This window comes from Capricornis sumatraensis, chromosome 10, assembly GCF_032405125.1.
Source record: "Capricornis sumatraensis isolate serow.1 chromosome 10, serow.2, whole genome shotgun sequence".
In the NCBI taxonomy this organism is placed as follows: Eukaryota; Metazoa; Chordata; class Mammalia; order Artiodactyla; family Bovidae; genus Capricornis; species Capricornis sumatraensis.
In genome coordinates this window covers 88,565,487-88,590,159 of record NC_091078.1, presented here as the reverse complement: position 1 = coordinate 88,590,159, position 24,673 = coordinate 88,565,487, and the positions used below count along the sequence as shown (strand labels likewise).

Here is a 24,673-nt window from a genome sequence, read left to right as displayed (position 1 = left end):
TTTTTTTTTTTTTTTTTTTACCAATTTACAGAGGCAGAATATTAAAACCACCTTTCCCAAAACTCAGACTTTCCCTCTCTTGCACCACACTTTCGCCTGAACTGTGAGACCACGTTAAAGCAGATACCTTCCCTTGGAGAGCTTAACTTGTAGCCACTTCGCTTAATCACTGTAGTTTACCTTGGTTCTCTCATCTAAAAAATGAGTTAGTAATTGATTATCTGATAACTTGAAAATACCATGTGTTCAGGGAATGTTCTGCATTTATGTGCAATTAAACTATCAAGCTGGCACTTGATTCTGTATAACCAGATCCTGGATCTAAAAGGAACCTAGATGCTGATGCAGATCAAATGTGAATTTCTTTTTTTTGTTTTGGCAGCACCCTTACATCTATCGTGTTACCTTTGCCACAGCTAACGAATCCTCAGCATTGCTAATTAGAATGTTTAATGAAAAAGGAACCTTGAAGGACCTGATCTACAAGGTACTGGTGGTGCAAGTTCCTGGTCATCAAGAAGTTCTCAAGTCCCTTACGAACCTGTTATTGACACTTGATCCCTAAGCTTCTAGAAGCTAGGCCCCGAGGATTTAATTTTAATTTTATTTGGAATTTATATTTATTTTAGCAATAGAAACTACCCAATTTGGCTAAAGAGCATTCCTTTACCCACATGAGGAAATGTTGAGCATTTCATGATTATGTCCATTAGATTGTAGGCTGCTCTTAGGTCAGTTAAACTTTTTTTGTAAAGGGATACTGAGAAGCTTTACAAACACTCATAGAAAAAGAGATCCGATTTGTGGTTAACAGAGGTAGGAGAGGATATTTAAGGGAAATTAGATGAAGACAGTTAAAAGGGTAAGATGGATAAATACTAGAGGTGTAAAACACACCATAGTAAATACCATTAACACTGCACGCTTGCTAAGTCACTTCAGCTGGGTCTGTTTCTGTGCTGCCTTGTGGACTGTGGCCCACCAGGCTCTTTTGTTCATGGGATTCTCTAGGCAGGAATACTGGAGTGGGTTGCCATGCCTTCCTCCAGGGGATCTTCCCAAGCCAGGGATCGAACCCATGTTTCTTATGTCTCCTGCAATGGCAAGCGGGTTCTTTACCACTAGTTCCACCTGGGAAACCCATAATTAACACTGCTATGTGTTGTTGGTTTTTTTTTTTTTAAAAGCAATACTGACGAATTCTAACAGTATACAAGACTTTGGGTCTGCTAAAGTGAAGACCAGGAACATCTTCACTGGACTAGAAAAAGGCTGGAACCCTGGTCAGCCTCTTTCTATTAACTGTGCAGGCTGCTGTGTTTAACAGCCCATGTCCTGCCAGCTGGACTCATCTGATGCCCCCAGCCTCTCAGTGTGTCCTGTCTGTTCAAGGAGGCCATGTGTGTGTAGAGTCCAACCCCTCTACTGCCTTCTTTTGTGCTCTTTGTTCCTTTCCAAAGGCAAAACCAAAAGACCCATTCCTGAAGAAGTACTGCAACCCTAAGAAGGTTCAAGGCCTTGAACTCCAGCAGATAAAAACGTATGGGCGGCAAGTATTAGAGGTAAGAGGTATCTGACTTTTGTTTAAGTTGCATTGGAATTTCACCCAGCATCACAGTATTCTTTTGGGAAAGTTTTCAGGCAATATCTAAAATAGTTGAAATTATCTGGTCACATACAAACTGGTGGCATTGTCATATTTTACCCCCAAAAGCAAATATTTGAGACTAAAGCAGTAATCTAGACCAACACAGTTCCAAAAGCTTAGCTATTGGAAATTCCTAAATTAGTGTGTGATTTTTAAGAACTTTATTGTGTGAATACCAAGTTTTGTGTTATTTCTGGTTGATTTATCTTTGTGCCAAGATTCTTGCTTTTGTTATATCCTATACATAACCATATCACCCCTTTATAGAAGTAAAACTAACGTGAAAAAGCCTTTCCCACATCACTCTCTAGAGCAGCATTTACCAAACTTCTTGGATTATGCAATCGTATCAGTGAAAACAATTTAAGCATAAACACTCCCATGTTATATATGTTTAATTAATATATATATACTATTAGTAATGTATTTTGTCCAGTATAAGTTAAGAAAGAATGAGATTAAAATCAAAACAGACAGGAGACTTCTGTGGTGGTTCAGTGGTTAAGACTGGACTTCCACCTCAAGGGGTGGCGGATTCGATCCCTGGTCTGGGAACTAAGATCCCACATACCACATGGCATGGCCAAAAAGTTAAAAAATAAATAAATGAAGAACAAAAACCAGAAAAGCTGTAATACTTTCTTCTGGTTCTCAACGGATCGTCCTGGGCACCTGCTTCAGCAGGGCACTGCTGTGGTTCACCAGGTCTTTTGCAGGGCTGTATCCAGGTGGCTCTGTCACTGGCTGAACCACTGTTTATGAAATGGCAACTGAAAAGTTTGCTTCTTTTTGTGGGAGGCTGTCATGTGTTTCTCTTAATAAACAGCCAAATATATTCTGAGGTGAGATAGGACTAGAGATGTTTTCAGCTCAACCCCTCTTCCTGAATAATTGGCAGAAGCCCTGGCAATTTATTCATCTGTGCGGGAGGATCTTTGCCCTGAAGAGAGTTGGGATATGGTGCTTAGGGAGAGAAAGTGCTTACAGTAGAGGCTTCTGGCATCAGAGCTGTTAACCCAAGCAGATACAGGCCGCTTCTCTGTTCTTTGGAAATGAGGGAGCTTGGCTTGGCGTGTCCACAGCTGGAAAGCACTCAGCGTCCGTCTCTTTTCCAAAGAAATGCACAGACATGTACTCGTTCTTTAGGAATCTCCCCAGTGACCAGTTTGGTCTTGTTTCAAAATATATTGACTGAAAAAGCAAAGTTTAAGCTTGTCTTGTATCGAATGAGTTGGAGGGGAGTGTAACCACTACATACTTTTCCATAGGTCCTAAAGTTTCTACATGACAAGGGATTCCCTTATGGGCATCTTCACGCTTCCAACGTGATGCTGGATGGGGATACCTGCCGGCTGCTGGACCTGGAGAATTCCTTGTTGGGCCTTCCTTCCTTCTACCGATCCTATTTCTCACAGTTCAGGAAGATCAATGTAAGTTGATGAAAGTGATGAAACAGCAGGCTTATTTTTAGGTGTAAGTTATCCCCGTGGCAGGATGCATGATCTGTCCCTGTTAGAAATGTGTGCTAAGCAGGGATGGGTATGGTTGGGGCAGGCACGCCTGTTGGCCCTGTCTCTCCCACGGCACTGCTGTATCTGAGAGGCTGGTTGGGCAGGTCCAAGGAAGGGTAGAACCTCTGACTGCACCATCGTGAAGGGTAGGACCAAGACTTTTGGTCAAAACGATTCTTGTGAGCTTTTACAAAAGGCCTCGAGTGGTCACTACCAGTTGTGGGTGGGGTTGCCCCTGGGCCATGTTTCTTAGTGGAAGCCCAGGGCTAGGGATTCACAAAGCCCTCTGCTGTCTTTTCTTCTGCAGACATTGGAGAGTGTGGATGTCCACTGCTTTGGCCACTTACTATATGAAATGACTTACGGACGACCGCCCGACTCAGTGCCTGTAGACTCCTTCCCTCCTGCGCCGTCCATGGCTGTGGGTCAGTATGGGGTTTGTAAGGGTCTCTGGGCCCTGGTCATGCTCGGAGCTTCTCACCCCCTTTTCCAGAGTCCAGGGAAGGTCCAGAGGAAGTTACTGTGCTCCATAGCCAGGAAGTCTTACAGGAAGTAGAAGTTGCGGGAGTAACTTTCTTAAAAGTATTTCACTGAAAACTCAGATTGCTCATCTGTTTGTCAGGCTGTCTGAAATGTCAGGAGTCCTTCTGTAACATGCGTCAGAATTTGGGAAGCAAGAGGATATGAAGAAAAGTATGGCTAGTGATAGGTCTAAGCAGAAGCTAGGAGCAGACAACGTGCACCTAGTCTTGTGGACTCAGGCAGAGTCGGGAGGTATCCCAAGGCTGGAGGGGGACCTGCAAGGACAACCACAGGCTGGACACCTGGCAGAGGACAGCCCGCCAGGCCCAGATTAGGAAAGGCGGGCGGGAAACCCTGGATCCAGGAGTTCTCCCAGCATCACTGAGGGGCTTCTGTAGGAAGGAGGGATGTCAGGGCTGATGCAGAGTCACCCAGGGACCCTTTCCTCCCCTCGACAGCCAGCTCACAACCCCTTGGGGTTGGGGAGGGGGCAGGGCAGCTTTTGGAACATCACGCCTTCCATGCATTCAGGTCAACCTCCACCAGCGTCTGTTTTTTGTCATGGGATGGTTCCAGAGAACAGGCCCCGAGACTACTTTGGGTTGAATTTGAACAGCTGAAATGGAACAGTGACCTGCAAGTAAAAAAAAAAAAAGAAAGGAAGAAAATCTGGCTGTTTTTGCAAATAAAGTATATGGGAGGATGTACATAGTCTGTGTGCAAATATTATATACCAATTTGTATAAGAGACTTGAGCGTCTGCAGATTTTGGGTATCTTTACGGCTTCCCTGGTGGATCAGAGGCTAAAGCGTCTGCCTCCAATGCAGGAGACCTGGGTTCAGTCCTTGGGTTGGGAAGATCCCCTGGAGAAGGAAATGGCACCCCACTCCAGTATTCTTGCCTGGAGAATCCCGTGGATGGAGGAGCCTGGAGAACTACAGTCCATGGGGTGGCAAAGAGTCGGACACGACTGAGCGACTTCACTTTCACTTTCACTCACTTAGGGATGGAGAGTGTCCCTGAACCAGTGTCCCAGGGAGACTGAGGGAAGACTGAATGTAATAAACGATAATTTTGCAAACTTGCTCCATATGAAATGTCTTTTTCATTTGTGATAATTATTTTTTCCTGGTATAACCAAGTACTATATTAAGTTTAGAAGTTTGCCTCAGTTTCCTTGGATGTATCTCTTTACATAAAGTAAGAATTCATTTGGATATGTGAAGAGTTAAATGTGTATATTTGTGTGGGTAAAAAGCATAATGTTAATAATAGTTATTTCTCAGTGGTCAAATTATGAATGGAAAAAAAAAATCTGGCTGCTTTTGTTTACACCTTCCAAGGTGTTGGATGGTGAGATACCAACAGTTGGCACTTCGTATGTTGGTTTTGACTAAAAAGCAGGCAAGCAGAGACGTGTCTTTCAAGTTCAGAATTTTACTCATGTGTGGTGTTTACTTCTCTTTTAAGAGAGCAAACACATTTATGAATGATATCTTGAGTCCTTCCTCCAATTATCTGTGCAGTATACTTAGCTTTCTGTCAGCATGTGGTTCCTGAACCATTTTTATTTCTTTTGAGTCATCGGGAGTTGTCAGCATTGCCAGCAGCCCCCCTTCACCCTCCACCCCCTGCCACCACGTATGCCATCTGTCTGTGCGTGAAGAGTTTTGACATTGTCCTGATGAGCCCGCAGACAGTTGTTGAGACGTGGTGTCAAACTTTTCATCACCAAGAGGGTTTGCCAGCATGTTCTGTGGAACTAAAACGTGTATCTGTTCATTTCAAGTGGCCGTGTTGGAGTCCACGCTGTCTTGTGAAGCCTGTAAAAATGGCATGCCCACCGTCTCCCGGCTCTTGCAGATGCCGTAAGTCAATCCCACGCCTTGGCTGTAACTTCCTAACCGTGTCGAGCCCCGGACCACTGGCCCAAGCGTCCAGTCCCAGTAGAGACTCATCTGCGGTCCCCGCAGAGTCTGTGTGGCCTGCTTGCCAGTGGCCACTTGCCACGTGACACCCTGACCTTTCCTCGTGGCCTCTGTGCACTGTAGTCTGACTGCTCTGTCTTCACACCCATGCCGTCTTCACGTGTGTCTTCATGTGTCTCTCTCCCTGTCCACGCAAGCATTGTGTGCGTGGACACACGGCAGCCCCCCGTTTGGGAAGTACTGAAGGGGGCAACCCTATTTCCGTTCATCGCACGGCCCACAGCAGTGGCTGCTTCACTAGGCGCTAGTCAGGCAGGGTCTGGCCTCCAGGCACAGGGCTGCCTGGCTTTGGCCTCCCCTGCACCTATTTATTCATTTGCTCCCTGGGTATTATATGTCTGATGTCTGACATGTCCCAGGCCCTATGCTGGGGCTTAGAGATGAATGATCGGTTGAGGCGGGTCGCATAGTGCTCTGGGGTCTTTTTTAAGGTGCATGTTCTGCTCCTTCACGGAAAGACAGCAGGATGGTTCAGAAGCATGTGTCTGAGTTTAGACAGACCTGGGTGTGGGCACAGCTTTAGCGCTTTCCCCAGGTGACCTTGGGCAGGTTTCCTAACCTCTGGAAGCTGAGTTTCCTCATCTATAAATGGGGATGATAATAGTCTCCACCTCAGAGTGCTGGTGGGAGGATCTATTGAGATGATTCCTCATACAGGCCCAGTTACTTAAGAAGTGCTTATTAAATGATAGTTACGCGGCTTCTATTTTGTGCTCTGAGATGTACCCAGTGCCCTGTGAGCAGATGTATTCGGGAAACAATTACATAGGAAATGAGGCAGGACAACTTGAAGTACATAAAACCTGAGGTCGGGGGAGGCGGTGATAACTTCAGATTCCTTGTGTTCCAGTGGGTCTGTTCCAGTCCGAGGCCCTGGGGAGGATGCGCTGTACAGAGCAGCCCAAGCCCCTGCCCCATGGATGTGACTTTTCAATGTTTCACTGACACTGGGGCATCCCTCTGTGAACCAGGCACAATCAGCAGCAGTGCCAGCGTGGGAAAATTATTGAAGTCGTTTTCACCATTCACTTGTAGAACACATGCCCTTGTCCATGTCAGTTTACTTGGGTTTGCATTTGCACCCCCTGCTTCGAAGCACTTACATTTTCTTCCCAGCCTTCCAGTTCTAAAGCGAATCCAATTTTTTTTTTTTTTTTTTTCTCTTCACTGAAGTCCTTCTATCCTGCGGGCTTCAGCCTGGGATAGCATTTAGTGAGGTGTGAATTCTGCTCAGTTAAAAATGTGTTGTCTAGGAAGTAAGTGGACCCCTTGGCCTTGAAGGGGAGAGTTTTGTCTCCACCTCTAGGCCGCCCTGGGAGCGCTGTGGGGAAAAGTTAACCCTGTCTCTTCTACTTGAGATGTAGTTACCCTTTTTCAAAAAGGGGAGCAGTTCAAGGAAAGACTTACGCCAAACCATTTGAGCAGTGCCCAAACAACCATTTAGTCAGAACAGTTCAGAATTCCTCACACTATTCTTTTTAATGGCATACTTTGAAGGAGAGAATTGATATTCTCCAAAAGCTGCTATTTCTTCTTAAGAGAGCATGAGAAACACTACTTTTCCTTAAAAGAAGATTATTTTCTCTCGTTGGATTCCAATCAAAACAATTTCTTTTTACTTAATCACACATTTTTATTATATTGAGCTTTAGAATAAATTTTATCCTCCTCTGGGACCAAAAAAAAAAAAGGAAAATCAATCATTCTGTTTAGAAATATCTGCTGCATATTATTAATTGCAGTATAATATAAATAATGGGCTTCCGTGGTGGCTCAGGTGTAAAGAATCTGCCTGCAGTCCTGGGGCCCCGGGTATGGAAGGAAATGGCAACCAGTATTTTTGCCTGGGCAATCCCATGGACAGAGGAGCCTGGTGGGCTATAGTCCATCAGGCCACAGAGTTGGGACAAGTCTGAGTGACTAACACTTTGACTTTTCATAACCATAATAAGTAACTTGCAAATTTCTTTTCAAAATGCAAATTAATTTACATGAGAAGACTGCTGGCCCTCAGTGGGGAAGTCACGGTCACTACAAAGCTGACCCAGCCCTCCTGCTGAGCTCGGAAATAATGGGGAGTTGGGGTTTCTGGAGGTCACTGTGGGTGGCCTGGAAACTCCTTTGAGTTTATTGATAAACCTGAGGTGGTAGGTTAGACCGGGGCTGGGGGGTGACGTGGGGGTTGGGGGCGACTTGATGGGCTAAAAATGTCTCATTCTGCTCTGGTTCTGTTCTGAAAGTACACCTTGTTTAAGAAAGATATTTCTGTTTCTTTTTTTTACAGATTATTCAGTGATGTTCTGCTCACGACTTCTGAAAAGCCACAGTTTAAGGTAAAACAAATTAGTTTTTTGTTCAATAAAGAGAAGATACAATATTTATAATAATGTGGAGTGGGAAAACACATACTTAAGAGTGTTTTTATCAATTTTGGGGGGACCTAAGTGAGGACAGTAGCTGGGGGACAGCCTCTCTCACAGCTCTAAGGAACGACTGTGAAGAGGCAGGGGAGCAGCCAGGATATATATGAACTTTTTGCTGGAAAAACCCCTTGTAGTCAAGCATAAAAAGATTGCTGCTAATCACAAAAGACAGACATCTCCAGTTAATGATTTTAATCGCTTTTTTTGGTATGAAAGATGCGGAAATCTGGAGCCATTGGAATTCTCCTTGGTGTGAGACAGACACCTCCAGTTAATGATTTTAATTGCTTTTTTGTGTGAAAGATGCAGGACTCTGGGGCTGTTGAAATTCTCCTTCGGTGTGGTGCGCACCTGAACTCTCTAGGATCTGCTTTCCTGTTTTTCTCCACCCTGAGTTCTTACACCCCCAATCCCCAGGGGTGGGCAGTTGCAGTGGGTTGCAGCTTAATCCTCGAGGAAGAGGAATGGCCAGCAACATCCTTCGTTTCACATAAAGAAAAATTGAAAATAATCTAAATGTTTTACAATCTTGAAGTAGTTTAATAATTTACAGTACGTGGATTGAGTGTGTTTTATCTAATGAAAGTGAAATTTACAAAGACATTCTAGTAGCATGGAAGGTGATTATTATTTGGGCTAAGGGAGGAAAGCAGAATATAAAATACAGTGTGTAGGAACATCCCTGGCGGTCCATCGGTTACAGGTCTGCGCTTCCAGTGCACGGGCACAGGTTCGATCCCTGGCTGGGAAATTAAGATCCCACATCCTGCGTGGTATGGCCAAAAAAAAAAAAAAAAAAAATAGTGTGAAAAAATACTTCTGTCTAGAATAAGGACTGGAAGCAAGTATCCTGGGAAGTAGCCAGGCTATGCAGTGTTACGGAAACAGTAGGAGATTTAGAGCTCCCCAAAACCAAGTTCTTGCCTTACTTTGCTTTGGTGATAGCCTCTAATCACCTCCCAAAGGTTCCATGACATTTGACTCTTTGGACCAGGTCGGTTTTTACTGCTGGGGCTGCACTGTGCATTAAGCAGCACCCTGGCCTGTGACCCCACTAGAGGGGAGTGGTACTCCCTGTCCACCTCCACATTGTGTGGCAATCAAAACTGCCTCCAGACGTTGCCAGCTGTCCCCTAGAGAGGGGAGGAGGGCAAGATCACCCCCATTTGAAAGCCGCTGATGTATGGGCAAAGACCTGTTCTGTGGGTCTGTGTTTACTCATGTAGAGTTGGTGAGTAAAACCTGACTGCTGTCAGTGGACAACTGAGATGATCCAGAACACGTAGTACAGGGCTGGGCCCCGCTCAGCGCTCACTTTTAGCATTGTTTTGGGTGGTAGTGTGTTGTGAGTATGCTCAGTCATGTCTGACTCTTTGCAACCATTTGGACTGGAGCTTTCTAGACCCCTCTGTCCATGGGATTTCCAAGGCTAGAATACTGGAGTGGGTTGCCACTTCCTTCTCCAGGGGATCTTCCTGACCCAGGGATTGAGGCTGTGTCTCCTGCATTGCAGGCAGATTCTTTACCACTGAGCCAAAGGAAGACCTTTGGGTGGTAGAATGAAGGGTAATTCTCTTTCTCCTTTCTACAGTCCTCCCAAACCCATAATGTTACAATGAAATTAAATTTACTGGGGAAAAAGAAAACACCAAACAAGGTGGTGTCTGAAGATTTTATAGGCAAGGGAGAGGATTTCTGCTGTCCTGTTTTGCCAGTTAGAGGGGGCTTCCCCGGTGGCTCAGATGGCAAAGAATCCACCTACAGTGCAGGAGACCTGGATTTGATCCCTGAGTTGGGAAGATCCCCTGGAGGAGGGCATGGCTCTAGTATTCTTGCCCGAAGAATCCCCATGGACAGAGGAGCCTGGTGGGCTACAGTCTATGGGATCGCAAATAGTCAGATAGGACTGAGCGACTAAGAACAGCACACAGCAGAAAGACTAGCTTCTTTGGATCTGAAGTTGGAGCAAAAGAAAACCTTTGGAATTCATGTATTTTTTACTGAAGCTCTTCAGGAAATGCATTCAGCCTTGTAAATATACTCTCCTCAAGTCTGGTAGTCCAGCCCAGGGGTGATCATTAGCCCTTGTTCTTCCCCCAAGCCAAAGAGTCTGTGGCAAAGATACTGCGATCTTAAAATCCGTGTTAACCTCTTGTGTGTCTGTTTTCTTTCTGGAAATATACACGAGACTGGTGATGTTGGTTGTCTCCATGGAGGGGAACTAAGTGGGATGCTTTTTTTCTGCGGATATACTCTTTTTATGCCTAATGAGTTTTGAACCATATCACTGCATATTACCTACTCAAAGCGTCTTTAAAGTTAGATTTTTAGAAGAATTTGTTGTTCTGGTTCAGTAGCTAAGTCATGTCTGACTCTTTTGCAACCCCATGGACTGCAGCATGCCAGGTTCCTCTGTCCTTCACTTTCTCCTGGAGTTTGCTCAAATTCATGTCCATTGAGTTGGTGGTGCCAACCAACCATCTTATCCTCTGTTGCCTGCTTTTCCTCCTGACCTCAATCTTTCCCAGTGTCAGGGTCTTTTCCAGTAAGTCACCTCTTTTCATCAGGTGGCCAAAGTATTGGGAGCTTCAGCTTCACCATCAGTCCTTCCAATGAAGGTTGATTTCTTTTAGGATTGACTGGTTTGATCTTGCAGTCCAAACGACTCTCAAGGTCTTCAGCACTGCAATTTGAAAGCATCAGTTCTCCGGCACTCAGCCATCTTTATGGTCCACCTCTCATATCTGTACATGACTACTGGAAAAACCATGGCTTTGACTATATAGACCTTTTCTGGCAAAGTGATGTCTCTGCTTTTTAATATACTGTCTAGGTTTGTCATAGCTTTCCTTCCAAAGAGCAGGTGTCTTTTAATTTCCTGGCTGCAGTCACCATCCACAGTGATTCTGGAGCCCAGGAAAAAAAATCTGTCACTGCTTTAACTTTTTCCTCTTGTATTTACCATAAAGTGATGGGGCAGGAGGCCATGATCTTAGTTTTTTGAATGTTGAATTTTAAGCCAGCTTTTTCTTTCTCCTTTTTCACTCTCATCAAGAGGCTTTTTAGTTTCTCTTCATTTTTGCCATTAGAGTGGTATCATCTACATATCTGAGATTGTTGATATTTCTTTCGGCAATCTTGATTCCAGCTTGTGTTTCATCCAGCCTGGCATTTCACATGATGTACTCTGCATGTAAGTTAAAATAAGCAGGGTAACACTGTACAGCTTTGTCGTACTCCTTTCCCAATTTTGAACCAGTCCATTGTTTTGTGTCTGGTTCTAACTCTTGCTTGTTGACCCCCATATAGGTTTCTCAGGATTCAGATAAGATGGGCTGGTATTCTCATCTCTTTAAGAATTTTCCACATTTTGTTGTGATCCACATAGTCAAAGGCTTTAGTGTAGTCAATGAAGCAGAAGCAGATGTTTTTCTGGCATTCCCTTGCTTTTTCTATAATCCAACAAATGTTGGCAATTTGATCTCTGGTTCTCTTGCCTTTTCTAAACCCAGCTTATACATCTGGAAGTTCTCAGTTCATGTACTGCTAACACCTAGCTTGAAGGATTTTGAGAATAACCTTACTGGCATGTGAAATGAGCACAATTGTGCAGTACTTTGAACATTCTTGGGCATTGCCCTCCTTTGGAATTGGAATGAAAACTGACCTTTTCCAGTCCTGTAGCCAATGCTGAGTTTTCCAAATTTGCTTGCATATTGAGTGCAGCACTTTAACAGCATCATCTTCTAGGCTGTCTCTTTGTTCCATAGATCTATGTGTCTTTATGCCAGTATCACACTCTTTTCTGTAGCTTTGCAATAGATTTTTGATGCAAATTTTTTTATTTGCAATAGATTTTTGAAATCAGGGACTGTGAGGCCTTAGGTTCCAACTTTCAAGATCGTTTGGGTAATTTGGGATCCCTTGAGAATTGACATACTTGAAATATCCATCATGTTTATGTGTTCATTTAGTAATATACTTCTTGCTGAAAAATGCTAATGAGGTGAGTGGGTTGGGGATAGCAAAAGTGGGCAGGATAGGAGTGAAGTGGACGGCTTGTAAGTGGTTTCCTTCCAGGAATCCTCCTTGATGAGCAGCCATTTCTTCGTTCAAACTGTGACTCGAGAGAACCTCCAGCCAGTTTCCTCTGTAGATTATGTACTTCTCTTTTTTCAGATCCCCACAAAGTTAAAAGAGGCATTGAGAATTGCCAAAGAATGTATAGAAAAGAGACTGATTGAAGAACAGAAACAGGTAAACCGCTAATAGTTCCTCTGTGCCTTTTGTTGTTTTAGCATCCCCACCCTCTGCTGTGGTGATCACAGTGATTTACTTTTAACTGATCGTTCATTCCTCAAACGTGTCTTGCATACTTGCTCTGGACCAGGCTCCATGTTCATTGCTGTGAGACAACTGAATACTTCACAGTCCTACCCCCAGAGAGCTCAGCCTGTGGCAGAAACAAATGTGCTCACAAAGGATGGTCACTGTTTAAGATCAGGGCAGACTGGGTGGTTGGGGGGTCATACATGTTTCATACTCTGATGGTTCTGGGGGCCACACTCATTTTCTCTAAGAGAGGAAAAGGCATGTAAGGACCTGAGGGTGAAGAGGGAACGGTCTTCTTCTGCTGGCATACTCTTCTCCCCGACATCCAGACCCAGTGTGGAGGCAGACAGGCTGAGCACGGAAAGCGTTTTCATCCAGATAATTTGATTTGGCGAAACATGGTAGAAATTTTCATTAGCGTAGGATATGCTTACATTTGTGGTGAACTGTGGTCTCTTAAAGATCCACCAGCATCGAAGACTGACGAGAGCTCAGTCTCACCATGGATCTGAAGAAGAAAGGAAAAAGAGGAAGATTTTAGCTCGAAAGGTAAGCCCAGTGTCTCTGTGAATTCTTTCTTGTGAATGCTTGACTCCACGTGAGGAAAGTTCTAGGTCAATGATGTGCGTTTAGTTCATGAAGGATCTCTGTGCTGTATCTTTCTGAAGGCTAAAACTTTACAGATGGCTGGTTAGCTGTTTCTCAACAAAAACCAAATAATAGTGTCAGCAGAGAAATGGACCATAGAATTTCCTGGCTTGCTGGGCGGATGATGGCCTTACTGTACTTGTGGGGAAGGGTTGGCCTGAGATTGTAAACTCAGCATTCTTGGTTTTTATTTCTCCCTTTAGTTTTGGCTTGTGGCTTCTTCACTGTTATGAGGCCCAGTATGACCTTGTGTGTAGCTAGTTTATAACTGCCTAGAAATGTTTATATTCCGGTATGTTCATTCTTTGCTTCCTCCCCCCTTTCTTTTTTTTTTAAAGAAGTCAAAACGATCTGCTGTTGAAAATAATGAAGAGCATTCAGCAAAATACAGCAACTCCAATAATTCAGGTAACTGATTATAGGTTATAGTGGGGCCTGGGTCCCAAAGATTAGGGCCAGGAGTCTAGGTTCTTGGGTTCCTCTTACTGTATATAGCACAGGGGACTGTGCTGAGTGCTTTGTGGCAGGCTGGATGGGAGGGGAGATTGGGGGAGAATGGTGTATGTATGGCTGAGTCCCTTTGCTGTCCACCTGAAACTGTTATAACACTGTTAATTTGGCTATACCCCAATATAAAATAAAAAGCAAAAAAAAAGAGTCCCTGGGTTCTACTAGGCAGTGTGGTGACAAATGCAGAAAACAAAAGAACTCTGTCCTCAGGGAAGAGTTTCCATAGCATTGCAAGTCTCACAGAACTCATGTACTAGAAGGGACCTCAGAGCTTAACGGGCAGTGAGCCTCTTCACTGATCGCGGGACTCGATCTGTCAAAGATGGGCATCAGCCCTGGAATAAAACCCCACCCAGTAATGCAGTGCAAGGCCTTCTGCTTATCAGGAGTGGCTGCACTAACTGAAATGGCCCCAAATCCTGCCCTCTGCTCTGTCCCCACGTGGCAGAAGGGCGCACCCTCCTCCATTAAGGAAAGGTCTCCCCAGTGTGTGGGGATCGCAAAAGGAACATTCCAGAAGGGTGAGCAAGGGACAGAGAGCACTGTCCCTGCCCACCCCCCACCCCCCCCCGGCTGGCTTTGGGCCTTCATGTCCCCATCTCTGGAGATCAGATCAAGGGACCCCCTGGGACCTTGCAGTTCTTCTGCCTTTTGAGTCTGTGAAGTGAAGCTCCACATGGAGAAGGGAAGGTTTCATCCTCATAGGTGCAGCTTTGGCTCAGCCCTGGTTTTTTGTTTTTTTTAGGTTGAGGGATAGTTGCACATACTTCCAGTCAGGATAAGGACCCAGTAGAGACAGAGAACCTGAAGATGCAAAAGAGAGAGTGATTGTTGAGGGAGGCAAGGTGAGAGAGTGCTGGAAGGCCACGGAGTTAGGATCAAGAGCCCAGCTGTCAGTCTCAGCTTTGGAGCAAACCCATCCGTCCTTTCCTGGCGTCAGGAGCAAAAGGAGTAGGTGAAGAGGCAGAGGCATTTAAAATGGAAGGGAGGGAAGAAATTGAGGGTGTTCAGATCTTTTCAGGGAAGTCAGTGAGGAAGACATCTGCCAGGGGCAAGAGAAGAAGTGAGGGGTGTGCAAGACCTAAAGGCTGGGCTGGCCGCCGCCAGAGGATGTGGGCTGTGTAGGTAGAGCTGGAGCTGGAAGAGTTGGGGTGGGAGAAGATTCTAGACTCCGGGAGGGTGGAAACTGTGCCAGCACCACTGCTTGGAGAGTCAAGCCAGAGAAGGGCTCAGGGGGAGCTAGCGGGGAAGAGAAGGAGGCCCTGGAGGTCCGTGTGAGGACCAGGGCTGGCTGCCTGGGGATGGAGGCTGGGAGAGGAGGAAGGGACTGGAGGCTGTTGTGGCTCATGCATAATTTCAGAGTTGGAGGTCTGTTTTCTCATGGTTGATGGAATTGACATGGGCCAGTCATTTTCATCATTAGCCTGAGACTCAAGTCTTCAGTCAGCCTGTCACACTGGCAGACACTCTGTCCGATGTCTGCTTCTTAAAAAGTAGAGAAAGCCTGGCTCAGTGTCTCCATCTGCCTGCTTGCAGGGCTCAATGCCAGATGCATAGGGGCAGCTCAGCTGGTAAAGAATCCACCTGCAATGCGGGAGACCCCGGTTCAATTCCTGGGTTGGGAAGATCCGCTGGAGAAGGGCTAGGCTACCCACTCCAGTATTCTTGAGCTTCCCTTGCGGCTCAGCTGGTAAAGAATCTGCCTGCAATGTGGGAGACCTGGGTTCGATCCCTGGGTTGGGAAGATCCCCTAGAGAAGGGAAAGGCTATCCAGTCCAGTATTCTGGCCTGGAGAATTCCATGGGCTGTATAGTCCTTGGAGTCGCAGAGTCGGACACGACTGAGTGACTTTCACTTCACTTCACTTATGCCAGATGCAGCCAGGTGGGAGGCTAAGGACTCCAAGACACCACCTCAAGGAGTTTAGGAAAGCCAGGAAGCTGTTGATAGAAATGTATAGATCATCTCCAGACCCCACTGAGTCACAAATGCAAACCTTCTCCCCTTTAAAACCCACGTTAGCACTACAAGCAGTGTCATATCACAGTGGGCTGGATTTTGCCATCTTTTTCAGTAAAACGCCTCCCATGTTTTATAGGAAGTGAGAGAATATGGCAAATAGTGGAAAGGGATTCAACCGGCGGGAGGGATGGTTTAATTAGGACATTTCTCCTTGTGCTCAGTGTCTGTGTGATGTGGATGACGGGAGAGATCATGGTAGGAGGCACCCGCAGAACAGGTTGTGGCCTCTCAGTTACCTGCTGGGAGCTCTGGTGGTCCTTCGCTAGGACCTCCATGTGAGGGAAGGGGCTTGTGTGGGCTATTCTATCTGTTCACTGGGCTACTTCCAGGTTAAGTCAGGAGGGTGTATTCTGGGGATTTCTGAGCAGTGGAAGTGATGCTGGGGAATTTGGGAATATTTGAAATATAACAGTGTTACTAGGTTCAGGAAAAGCATACAACCTATGGGAATATGCACCTTATTTTAATGTAAATAAGGGTATTTGCTGAACTTCAGGTAAGAAAAAGCCTGGGAAATCCACACACTGAAGAGGCTGATCCTATCCAGTTCAGTGTGCCTGCTGGTAAAATGGCACTTCCACAGGGAGCATTGCTGGGTGGATGCGCTGGAGAACTCTCGCTTCCTTTGGAGAGGCCTCCACCAGACTGCCCTGCGCCCCTCCGTCACCTGTTCTTGTTTCTGTCATTTGTCGTTCATTACCCAGGGATAGGGGCTGGGTCCACAAGAGAGACTGTAGCCAACTGCATAAGCTGTTGGATGGCACAAGGTTGATTTCAAACCAGGCAGGCTGTGGGGAGCAGTGGGAGGCAGCGAGGCCTGGGGAAGGAGACGCGCCCTGCAGTGGGGTGGACGCCTGCAGTCATGGGTCCAGTCCCTGAACTCTGTCCCGCCTGCCTTTTCCCGCCAGGTCCACACGTGCAGCCAAGTGCAGAGGCTCAGACAGTGGTGGGTCCCAGCTCAGGCCACATTCCAGATGTCTTTCTTTGGTCCCCATGAGGGTTTTCTCTGTTTTCTCTCTTAGCAGGATCTGGGGCCAGCTCACCTCTCACATCCCCGTCCTCGCCGACTCCGCCCTCCACAGCAGGTCAGTGACAAGGCGGAGTGACCTGCCTGCCTCCCCTTCTGCACCAGTGGGGAGAAGTGTGAGGCTCTTGCTTTTCTTGCCTTGGCTCAGACATTAGAAGGGACCATCCTTCTCCAGAGAAACCAGTGGGGGTGCAGATCAGCAGTGTCACTTGGGAGAAACGAGGGTCTCGATTTCCAAACTCAGATTTCAAAGGGAATGGAATAGTTGGTTTTAGGGCCGCTCACCCACCCCCTACCTCCAGCTCGCTCTCTTCGCTGTAAAGCCTCATGCAGGCTCCTTAGATCAGACCCTGTGTTGGTATAGGCTCAGGCTGAACAAAGCAACTGCGCTGCTGCCCAGAGGCCCTGTCCTGCCAGGACTCACTCAGGGAGCCCAGCCACACTGCTGGCTTTGTCACGGCGCAACTGGTGAAATGCACGCCTAGGAGTGAGACCCATGGAGCTTCTGATTTCCTGATAGTCGTCTGTGCTCTGTTCTGCTCTGCATTTCATCATCTGACTACTTTTCTGTGGCTAGCCAACGATTGTTTCACTTTTCTGACTTAAATCAGGTTTCTTGGAGTCTTTTGAAAAAATGTAAAGAGTTTCTTTTTTTTTTCCCAGGGACTAACCTCTAAATGTGTGCGGTGGCCTCATAACGCTATCTTTTTTCTTTCTTTTTGGAACTAATCTCTCTCTCCTAACCACTTTGCAAGCCCCATAAAAATGCTTTGGGATACCAGGATCTCCTTTCACTCCTTAACTGAACCAGATGTTCTAGATGTCAGAGGAACTGGTTCTACCACTCAGATCTTGCCGGCTGTGTTTGGAGCAGTCTCTGCAACCATTTGAAGGGAGAGTGGGCTGAGGTTGATTTATGAGTTGACAATAATACCATACTCATTAAGGCTTAAAGTGGCACCCAGCAGCTACCAAGAGCATTACCCAACCCCTCTCAAATGCTTCTAACAGACCTTCCAAAAAGAAAAAAAAAAAAGATGACCATCAAATGTAAGGAGACTGGTTTGAAGGGCTTAAATCTGGCTGTCGGGTGTCTTGACCAGGGAGGCTAGTTACTGGTGGTTTGCTGTCGAGTGTTCTGGGGCCAGGGTTTATTTTAATAAAAGTGACTGTCTCATGGAGACGTAATATCCTATATCCTGTCCGACTTTGTCAGCAGATTTTACAAGAAGGCCCCCACATACTGATCCATACAGAAAGCAGACTTCTTCTCTGTCTTTTGTAGAGGTGAGCGCTATAGGCTGATCAGAAATTTTTGGAGAGCCACTGTCCACGATCATGTTGAGCCATTTTCTAGATGAGAGGATGGATATTAATTTCACACTGCTTAGACATTAAGGAAATAGGAGAGAACTAATAGTAAGAATCCATGAAGCCTCTTTTAAGAAGTGAGGTGTCTGCTTAGAAGTGCAGACCACCTTGCTGTGTGCATTCGAGGTGAGCAGTTACCTGCCAGTTCTCATTTTTAAATACCTTGGAGAATTCAGTCTGTTTGGATTATTTTCGATGAATCCTCAAATCTGAGTTCTCAGTTGAGTTCTCAGTTCTGATGCAGTACCTGGTTTGCATGAAATGAGGCAACTTTTAGAATGAGAAGAAAAAGAGAAATCTTTTGTAATTAGAATCAGTGTTGGAAAAAACTTCATCTGAGGTGAGAGGGAACAGTTGGGAATATAGTTCCATGTCCTGAAGGGTAGTCACAAGTATTCAGAGGGAAACACATGTGAGGCCCCAAGCACAATGCCTGGCAGAGATGAGAGGTGCCCAGCAGGTCTTGGCTTTCTCTTTTCCTCTATGTCCTTTAATGTTTTATTGATGAAATGATTGACTCAGCCCCAGAGACTGTACTCTGACCTCTGCTGGGCATTTATCGTTAATGCAACTCATAAAAATAATAACTGGCATTTGCCTATCAACCTAGCACAAGCAAGCCACCCACAGGGAGTTTATTCATTCAGCTACTTTAGATGCATTTATCCAGAGCCTGCAGTATGCCTGGCACTGTGCTAATAAGTCCTGGGTCACAAAGATGAGCACGCAGACAAGGCCCAACTGAGTGGCCTGGCATTGCCATCACCTCTCAGGAGCTCCAGAATGATAGATACTGATCAAGCAAATGCTTTCTTCAGGTCCCGCCCATGGTCACTTGCTCCCCCAATAGTTCTTCTTAAATAGAGAATCTCCTCCTGAAAAAAACTACCAACAGAGCAGCATCTCGAACTTCTGTACTGTACAAGGCCGCACAGGTGGTACCGTCATGCTACCGTTCCCATGGGAAGTGCTCCACAAATCCTGGGGAAGATGGAGAAACTCTATATGCAAAAACAAGACTGGGAGCTGACTGTGGCTCAGATCATGAACTCCTTATTGCAAAATTCAGACAAATTGAGAAAGTAGGGAAAAACCACTAGACCATTCAGGTATGAAGTAAATCAAGTCCTTTACAATTTTACAGTGGAAGTGAGAAATAGATTCAAGGGATTAGATCTGATAGACAGGGTGCCTGAAAAACTATGGACGGAGGTTCATTACATTATACAGGTGGCAGTGATCAAGACCATCCCCAACAAAAAGAAATGCAAAAAGGCAAAGTGGTTGTCTGAGGAGGCCTTACAAATAGCTGAGAAAAGAAGAGAAGCTAAAGGCAAAGGAGAAAAAGGAAAGATATATCCATCTGAATGCAGACTTCCAAAGAATAGCAGGAAGAGATAAGAAAGCCTTCCTAAGTGATCAATGCAAAGAAATAGAGGAAAACAATAGAATGGGAAAGACTAGAGATCTCTTCAAGAAAATTAGAGATACCAAGGGAACATTTCATGCAAAGATGGGCTGTATATTGTCACCCTTATTTAACTTATATGCAGAGTTCATCATGCGAAATGCTGGGCTGGATGAAGTACACTGGGATCAAGATTGCTGGGGGAAATATCAATAACCTGAGACACACAGATACCACCCTTATGGCAGAAAGTGAAGAGGAACTAAAGAGCCTCTTGATGAAAGTGAAAGAGGAGAGTGAAAAGCTGGGTTAAAACTCAACATTTTTTATTTATTTTAAGCTCAACATTTAAAAAACTAAAATCATAGTCTCTGGTCCCATCACTTCATGACGAATAGATGGGGAAACAGTGGAAACAGTGAACAGACTTTATTTTCTTGGGCTCCAAAATCACTGCAGATGGTGACTGCAGCCATGAAGTTAAAAGACGCTTGCTCCCTGGAAGAAAAGCTATGACCAACCTAGACAGCATATTAAAAAGCAGGCACTTTGTTACTTTGCTGACAAAGTTCTGTCTAGTCAAAGCTACGGTTTTTCCAGTGGTCATGTATGGATGTGAGAGTTGGACCATAAAAAAGCTGATTGTCGAAGAATTGATGCTTTTGAACTGTGGTGTTGGAGAAGACTCTTGAGAGTCCATTGGACTGCAAGGAGATCTAACCTGTCCATCCTAAAGGAAATCAGTCCTGAATATTCATTGGAAGGGCTGATGCTACAGCTGAAACTCCAATACTTTGGCCACCTGATACGAAGAGCTGACTCATTGGAAAAGACCCTGATGCTGGGCAAGATTGAAGGTGGGAGGAGAAGGGGACAACAGACAATGAGATGGTTGGATGGCATCACCAACCCAATGGACATGCATTTGAGCAAGCTCTGGGAGTTGGTGAAGGACAGGGAAGCCTGGCGTGCTGCAGTCCATGGGGTCACAGAGAGTTGGACATGACTGAGCAAATGAACTGAACTGAACTGGGTGAGGGCAAGGCTTTCAGCCTACTCACTGCCTGGGCAGCCCTTATTTAGACTGGTCCTTTCCCTTTCAGGACAGGCGGCCAGGCTTCTCACTGGGCTCATCTCTCTTGCTGCCTCTCTGCACGCTACCTGTCTTATTGCTGGAATCACAGTTTACTCCAATTTATGTTGACTCATTGGAAAAGACTCTGATGCTGGGAGGGATTGGGGGCAGGAGGAAAAGGGGACGACAGACGATGAGATGGCAGGATGGCATCACCGACTCGATGGACGTGAGTTTGAGTGAACTCGGGGAGATGGTGATGGACAGGGAGGCCTGGCGTGCTGCGATTCATGGGGTCGCAAAGAGTCGGACACGACTGAGCGACTGAACTGAACTGATGTCTTTACTTCTAGGCCACATTTATGCTGTATCTGGAAACTAAATCAAGCATAGTGTTAATATCTTCTGGCTTTATAATATGCGATTGTCTCAAGAAATGAAGGAAAAGTCTTCATTTTCAAGGGCTAGCATTGAAAAGGAATTCCTGCTGAAGGTAGCATCTCAAACACAGCTCTATCTGGGAGTCCTTGAGATCTACATCTTGGCCTGCAGAACCTAAACTTGAGGGTCACCACTCTGTAGTTCTAGATAGAACCTTGGAGAAGATACTTGACCTCCCTGGGCTTCAGACTTCAAAATCAAGTGAGGCCCCATAGGGCTCCTGGGCATGGAAGCCCTTTTGTCCCTTGTTTCTTGTAGATCAGACACCAGCCTCCATGACCTTCCCTGAGTTTCAAACGGTAGAGTTGCTAATCAAGGGAGGAGCATCCAGAAACCTGCTGAGACAAAATTAAGCCCTGCACACACCTTAATCTTGTCAGGGACCCCACCCTTAGACTCTTGTTACAAAACCCCCTCACCAAATCCCCTGGGGGTAGAGATATACCTCTGCCTGGCAAACTAATAAAGCTGTCCTTTTCTGTTTTCACCCAGAGAGGTTTGATTTAGTTTGATTTAGCCCAGGTGTACAGAGAGGCAGAGCTTTCACATCAGCTTTCCATTTTTAAACAAAGATAGCAACAGTGCCTGTCTAGTGGATTTACTATGAGGATCCAGAGAGTCCCGAGCCTAAGAGGTTAGAACAGCACCTGATACACAGTCAGTCCTCAGGGCACTGTGAGTTACTGGGAGACCTTGAATAAGTAGATTTCTGGGTTTGGGTTGTTGTTTATTTGCTAAGGCACGTCTGACTCCTTCTTGACCGCATAGACTGCAGCCCGCCAGGCTTTTTTGTGCCGGGGATGTCTCAGGCAAAAATAATGGAGTGGGTAGCCATTTCCTTCTCCAGGGGATCTTCCTGACCCAGGGATCGAACCCTAGTCTCCTTCTTGACAGGAGTATTCTTTTGGGTTAAAAAGGCAAAAGGGAGAGGGTTAGAGGAATCCATCTCAGTTCTTTCTAATCAAGCATCCTCTAAACCCACTGTTTGCTGGAAAATAATATCATTTATACCAGTGGCTCAGCAGGTAACCAATCCTCCTGTAATGCAGGAGATACAGGAGACATGGGTTGGATCCCTGGGTCAGGAAGATCCCCTGAAGACGGAAATGGCAACCCACTCCAGTATTCTTGCCTGGGGAATTCCACGCACAGAGGAGCCTGGCAGGCTAGTCCGTGGGGTCATAAAGACACAGCTGAGCACACACACACCTACATACATAAACCCACTGTGGACCCACCCCTGGCAGTTTGCTCAGCAATGGATCAATTGAGGCAAGATCAGTTTGACAGCATTGACTTTCTTTCTGAAATCATCAGTTTTAAAAGCATTTGTGGTAACTAAGGGTGGTTTTAAGCTCAGTTACTTTCAGGACAGGGCAGAAGAGACAGCTGTTTCTAAGCAAAGGAGTCTTACTCTCCTGAGTCCTTTCCAGCATTTGTGTAAGGACTGGGGCCTCTCCTGTTTCTCTCTGAACCTCCCTGCCCAGGGCCTTTTCTTGAAATCCTTACTAGATTGATGGGAGAAAGACTAGAAAGATTTCCTTAAGTTTGTAGGCAGTTCTGTTGGGTAGGGTGGCATTCTCGAAAGCCTTTTGTTTTTTTCCCAGTGAGAACATTGCTAGCACTTTCTTTTTTCTAAAGTGTATGTTTCCTGCCTCTAGCAGGTCATTCTTTCAGGAACTTTGAGATACTTTATTCTGACTGATTTCTGGGTCAGTGTCACCAGCCAGTGTTTACACTCTGTATTCATGGAGCTGAGTGGTTTAGAAGGTCCTGATTTACATGCAGATATTTGCTCCTACTCTCCCTTTGGGAGGAGACAGGCCTGCTGCCTTGGTATTGCGCGCCCGCGTACGTGCATGTGTGTGTGTGTTTAAAAAGATTGTGTGTGTTTAAAAAGATTGTGTGTGTGTGTGTTTAAAAAGATTGTGTGTGTGTGTGTGTTTAAAAAGATTGTGTGTGTGTTTTTAAAAAGATTGTGTGTGTGTTTAAAAAGATTGTGTGTGTGTGTTTAAAAAGATTGTGTGTGTGTGTTTAAAAAGATTGTGTGTGTGTTTAAAGAGATTGTGTGTGTGTGTGTTTAAAAAGATTGTATGTGTGTGTTTTTAAAAAGACTGTGTGTGTTTCTTTAAAAAGATTGTGTGTGTGTTTAAAAAGGTTGTGTATGTGTGTGTGTTTAAAAAGATTTGCAAAAAAACCCAAAGATTTGTAATAGAGCATAAAGAGTATTTGGGGAAATCTTAAGTAAGCAGGAAACCCAAATTATTATTGTTGTTAATAATCATATTTCACATGTTTTGAGTGCTTATTTTGTCCTAGGCACTGTTCTAGGAGATTTATAGTTATTGTTTTATTTAATCCTCATGAATACCTTCCTATCCAAGGAGCAGGGATTATGCTTATAGCTCCATTTCACAGACGAAGACACTGAGGCTCTAGTGGACCTTGACTGCGGTCGCGCAAGTGGGAGGTCCTGGAGCCAGGATCCAGTCTTGGTCTCTGTCCTGCTCAGCTCCCTGATTTCTCCTGAGCACCTGCTCTCTCGGTGCACTGTGCTGCTAACAGCTGTGCTTGGCTGGCGTGATACGAGCCCTGAAGGAAGCGCTAGGAGCCCCGGGCTTGGGACGCAGCTCCCCCACTCGCTGGGTGACCTTGCACAAGTAATATCCATTCTTTGAAGCTGTCTTTTAAGAGAATTCCTGGTCTTTATGAGGTAGATAATGTACACAGGGCCTGATAAGCAAGAAAGTACTGTGAAGGTAAGATGTGAATACCTTGCAAGAGAATTCTAGCCCTTCTTGCTTGCAGTTTATCATTTTTAAGCAATAATTTTGAAGAGAGAGAGCTGGCAGTTCGTAGAAGGCCAGTCTGTGAGAGTGACTGAAAAGAGGGAAGTTTGTGCAGGACTGGAGGAGGAGGCAAAGCAGGGCCTTGTGGGCACAGAATGACCGAGAACTTGAGTAACAGGAAGGAAGCTTTAGGATAAATAAGACACAAACTATGATGTGTAAAATAAGCCACCAGGATATACTGTACAACACAGGGCATATAGCCAAAATTTTATAGTAACTGTCAGGGGAGTATAGCCTTTAAAAACTCTGAATCACTATATTGTACACCTGTAACTTATATAATATTGTACATAACTGTACTTCTGTAAAACAAATAAATCAGATACAAGAAAAGGGAGAAATTCTTTTAGAATGTTGGAGCTCCCAGGATTTATCTAGCCACATCAAAGTCTGAAACCCACTGTAGGCTCAGAATAGACATCTATGGCCCTAGAAATTGCCTCTTTTTCGCAAAACCACGTAAAGCAGTTTCCACCTTTGGGATGAGCAGGTCTGTCCTGTGGTGCTTCTCTAAACAGTGTGTTAGTTCTGCTCTGCTGCCGGCCTGCAGCCCTCCTCCCTGCCCGCAAGCCCAGCATATGAGCTCCTTCCCTGGGTCCTCAGTTGCTGGAGTGGAGTGGGCAGGCAGTGGCCCCAGCATCCTCCCTGAGCTACCCCAGGTCAGTGGTCAGCCTGCTGCACCCCACATGGGCCTCTGACCGGCCCGTTCTCAGAGGAAGGGATTCTCCTTTAGGCAGGGGAGCAGGTTGGTTCATTCAGAACTCTGGGATTCACTGTCAGGGAAAAGGTTATCTTTACATTTAACCTGGAATCTAGTCAGTTAAAAGGAGACAGGGAAAAAAATGTGTCCTGTTTTTTTTTTTTCGTTGTGTCCTGAGGCTTGCTTGATCTTTG

At 45.5% G+C, this 24,673-nt stretch overlaps 1 protein-coding gene across 11 annotated transcripts in view; it reads left to right on the top strand.

Moving 5' to 3' along the window:
- The window catches only part of PXK (PX domain containing serine/threonine kinase like), an 82,812-nt gene that overhangs the window by 51,660 nt on the left and 6,479 nt on the right, over positions 1–24,673 (top strand). For 4 of the 11 annotated variants that reach the window (XM_068981959.1, XM_068981957.1, XM_068981956.1 and 1 more), the window contains 10 exons: positions 383–487; positions 1,461–1,562; positions 2,917–3,078; positions 3,467–3,584; positions 5,472–5,550; positions 7,955–8,003; positions 12,273–12,350; positions 12,888–12,974; positions 13,412–13,481; positions 16,631–16,690. In XM_068981959.1, the coding sequence (XP_068838060.1) occupies positions 383–487; positions 1,461–1,562; positions 2,917–3,078; positions 3,467–3,584; positions 5,472–5,550; positions 7,955–8,003; positions 12,273–12,350; positions 12,888–12,974; positions 13,412–13,481; positions 16,631–16,690 (910 nt within the window). Of the gene's footprint in view, positions 1–382; positions 488–1,460; positions 1,563–2,916; positions 3,079–3,466; positions 3,585–5,471; positions 5,551–7,954; positions 8,004–12,272; positions 12,351–12,887; positions 12,975–13,411; positions 13,482–16,627; positions 16,691–24,673 lie in introns of all 11 variants that reach the window. The other 7 variants (XM_068981958.1, XM_068981954.1, XM_068981953.1 and 4 more) reach the window with 2 other exon arrangements.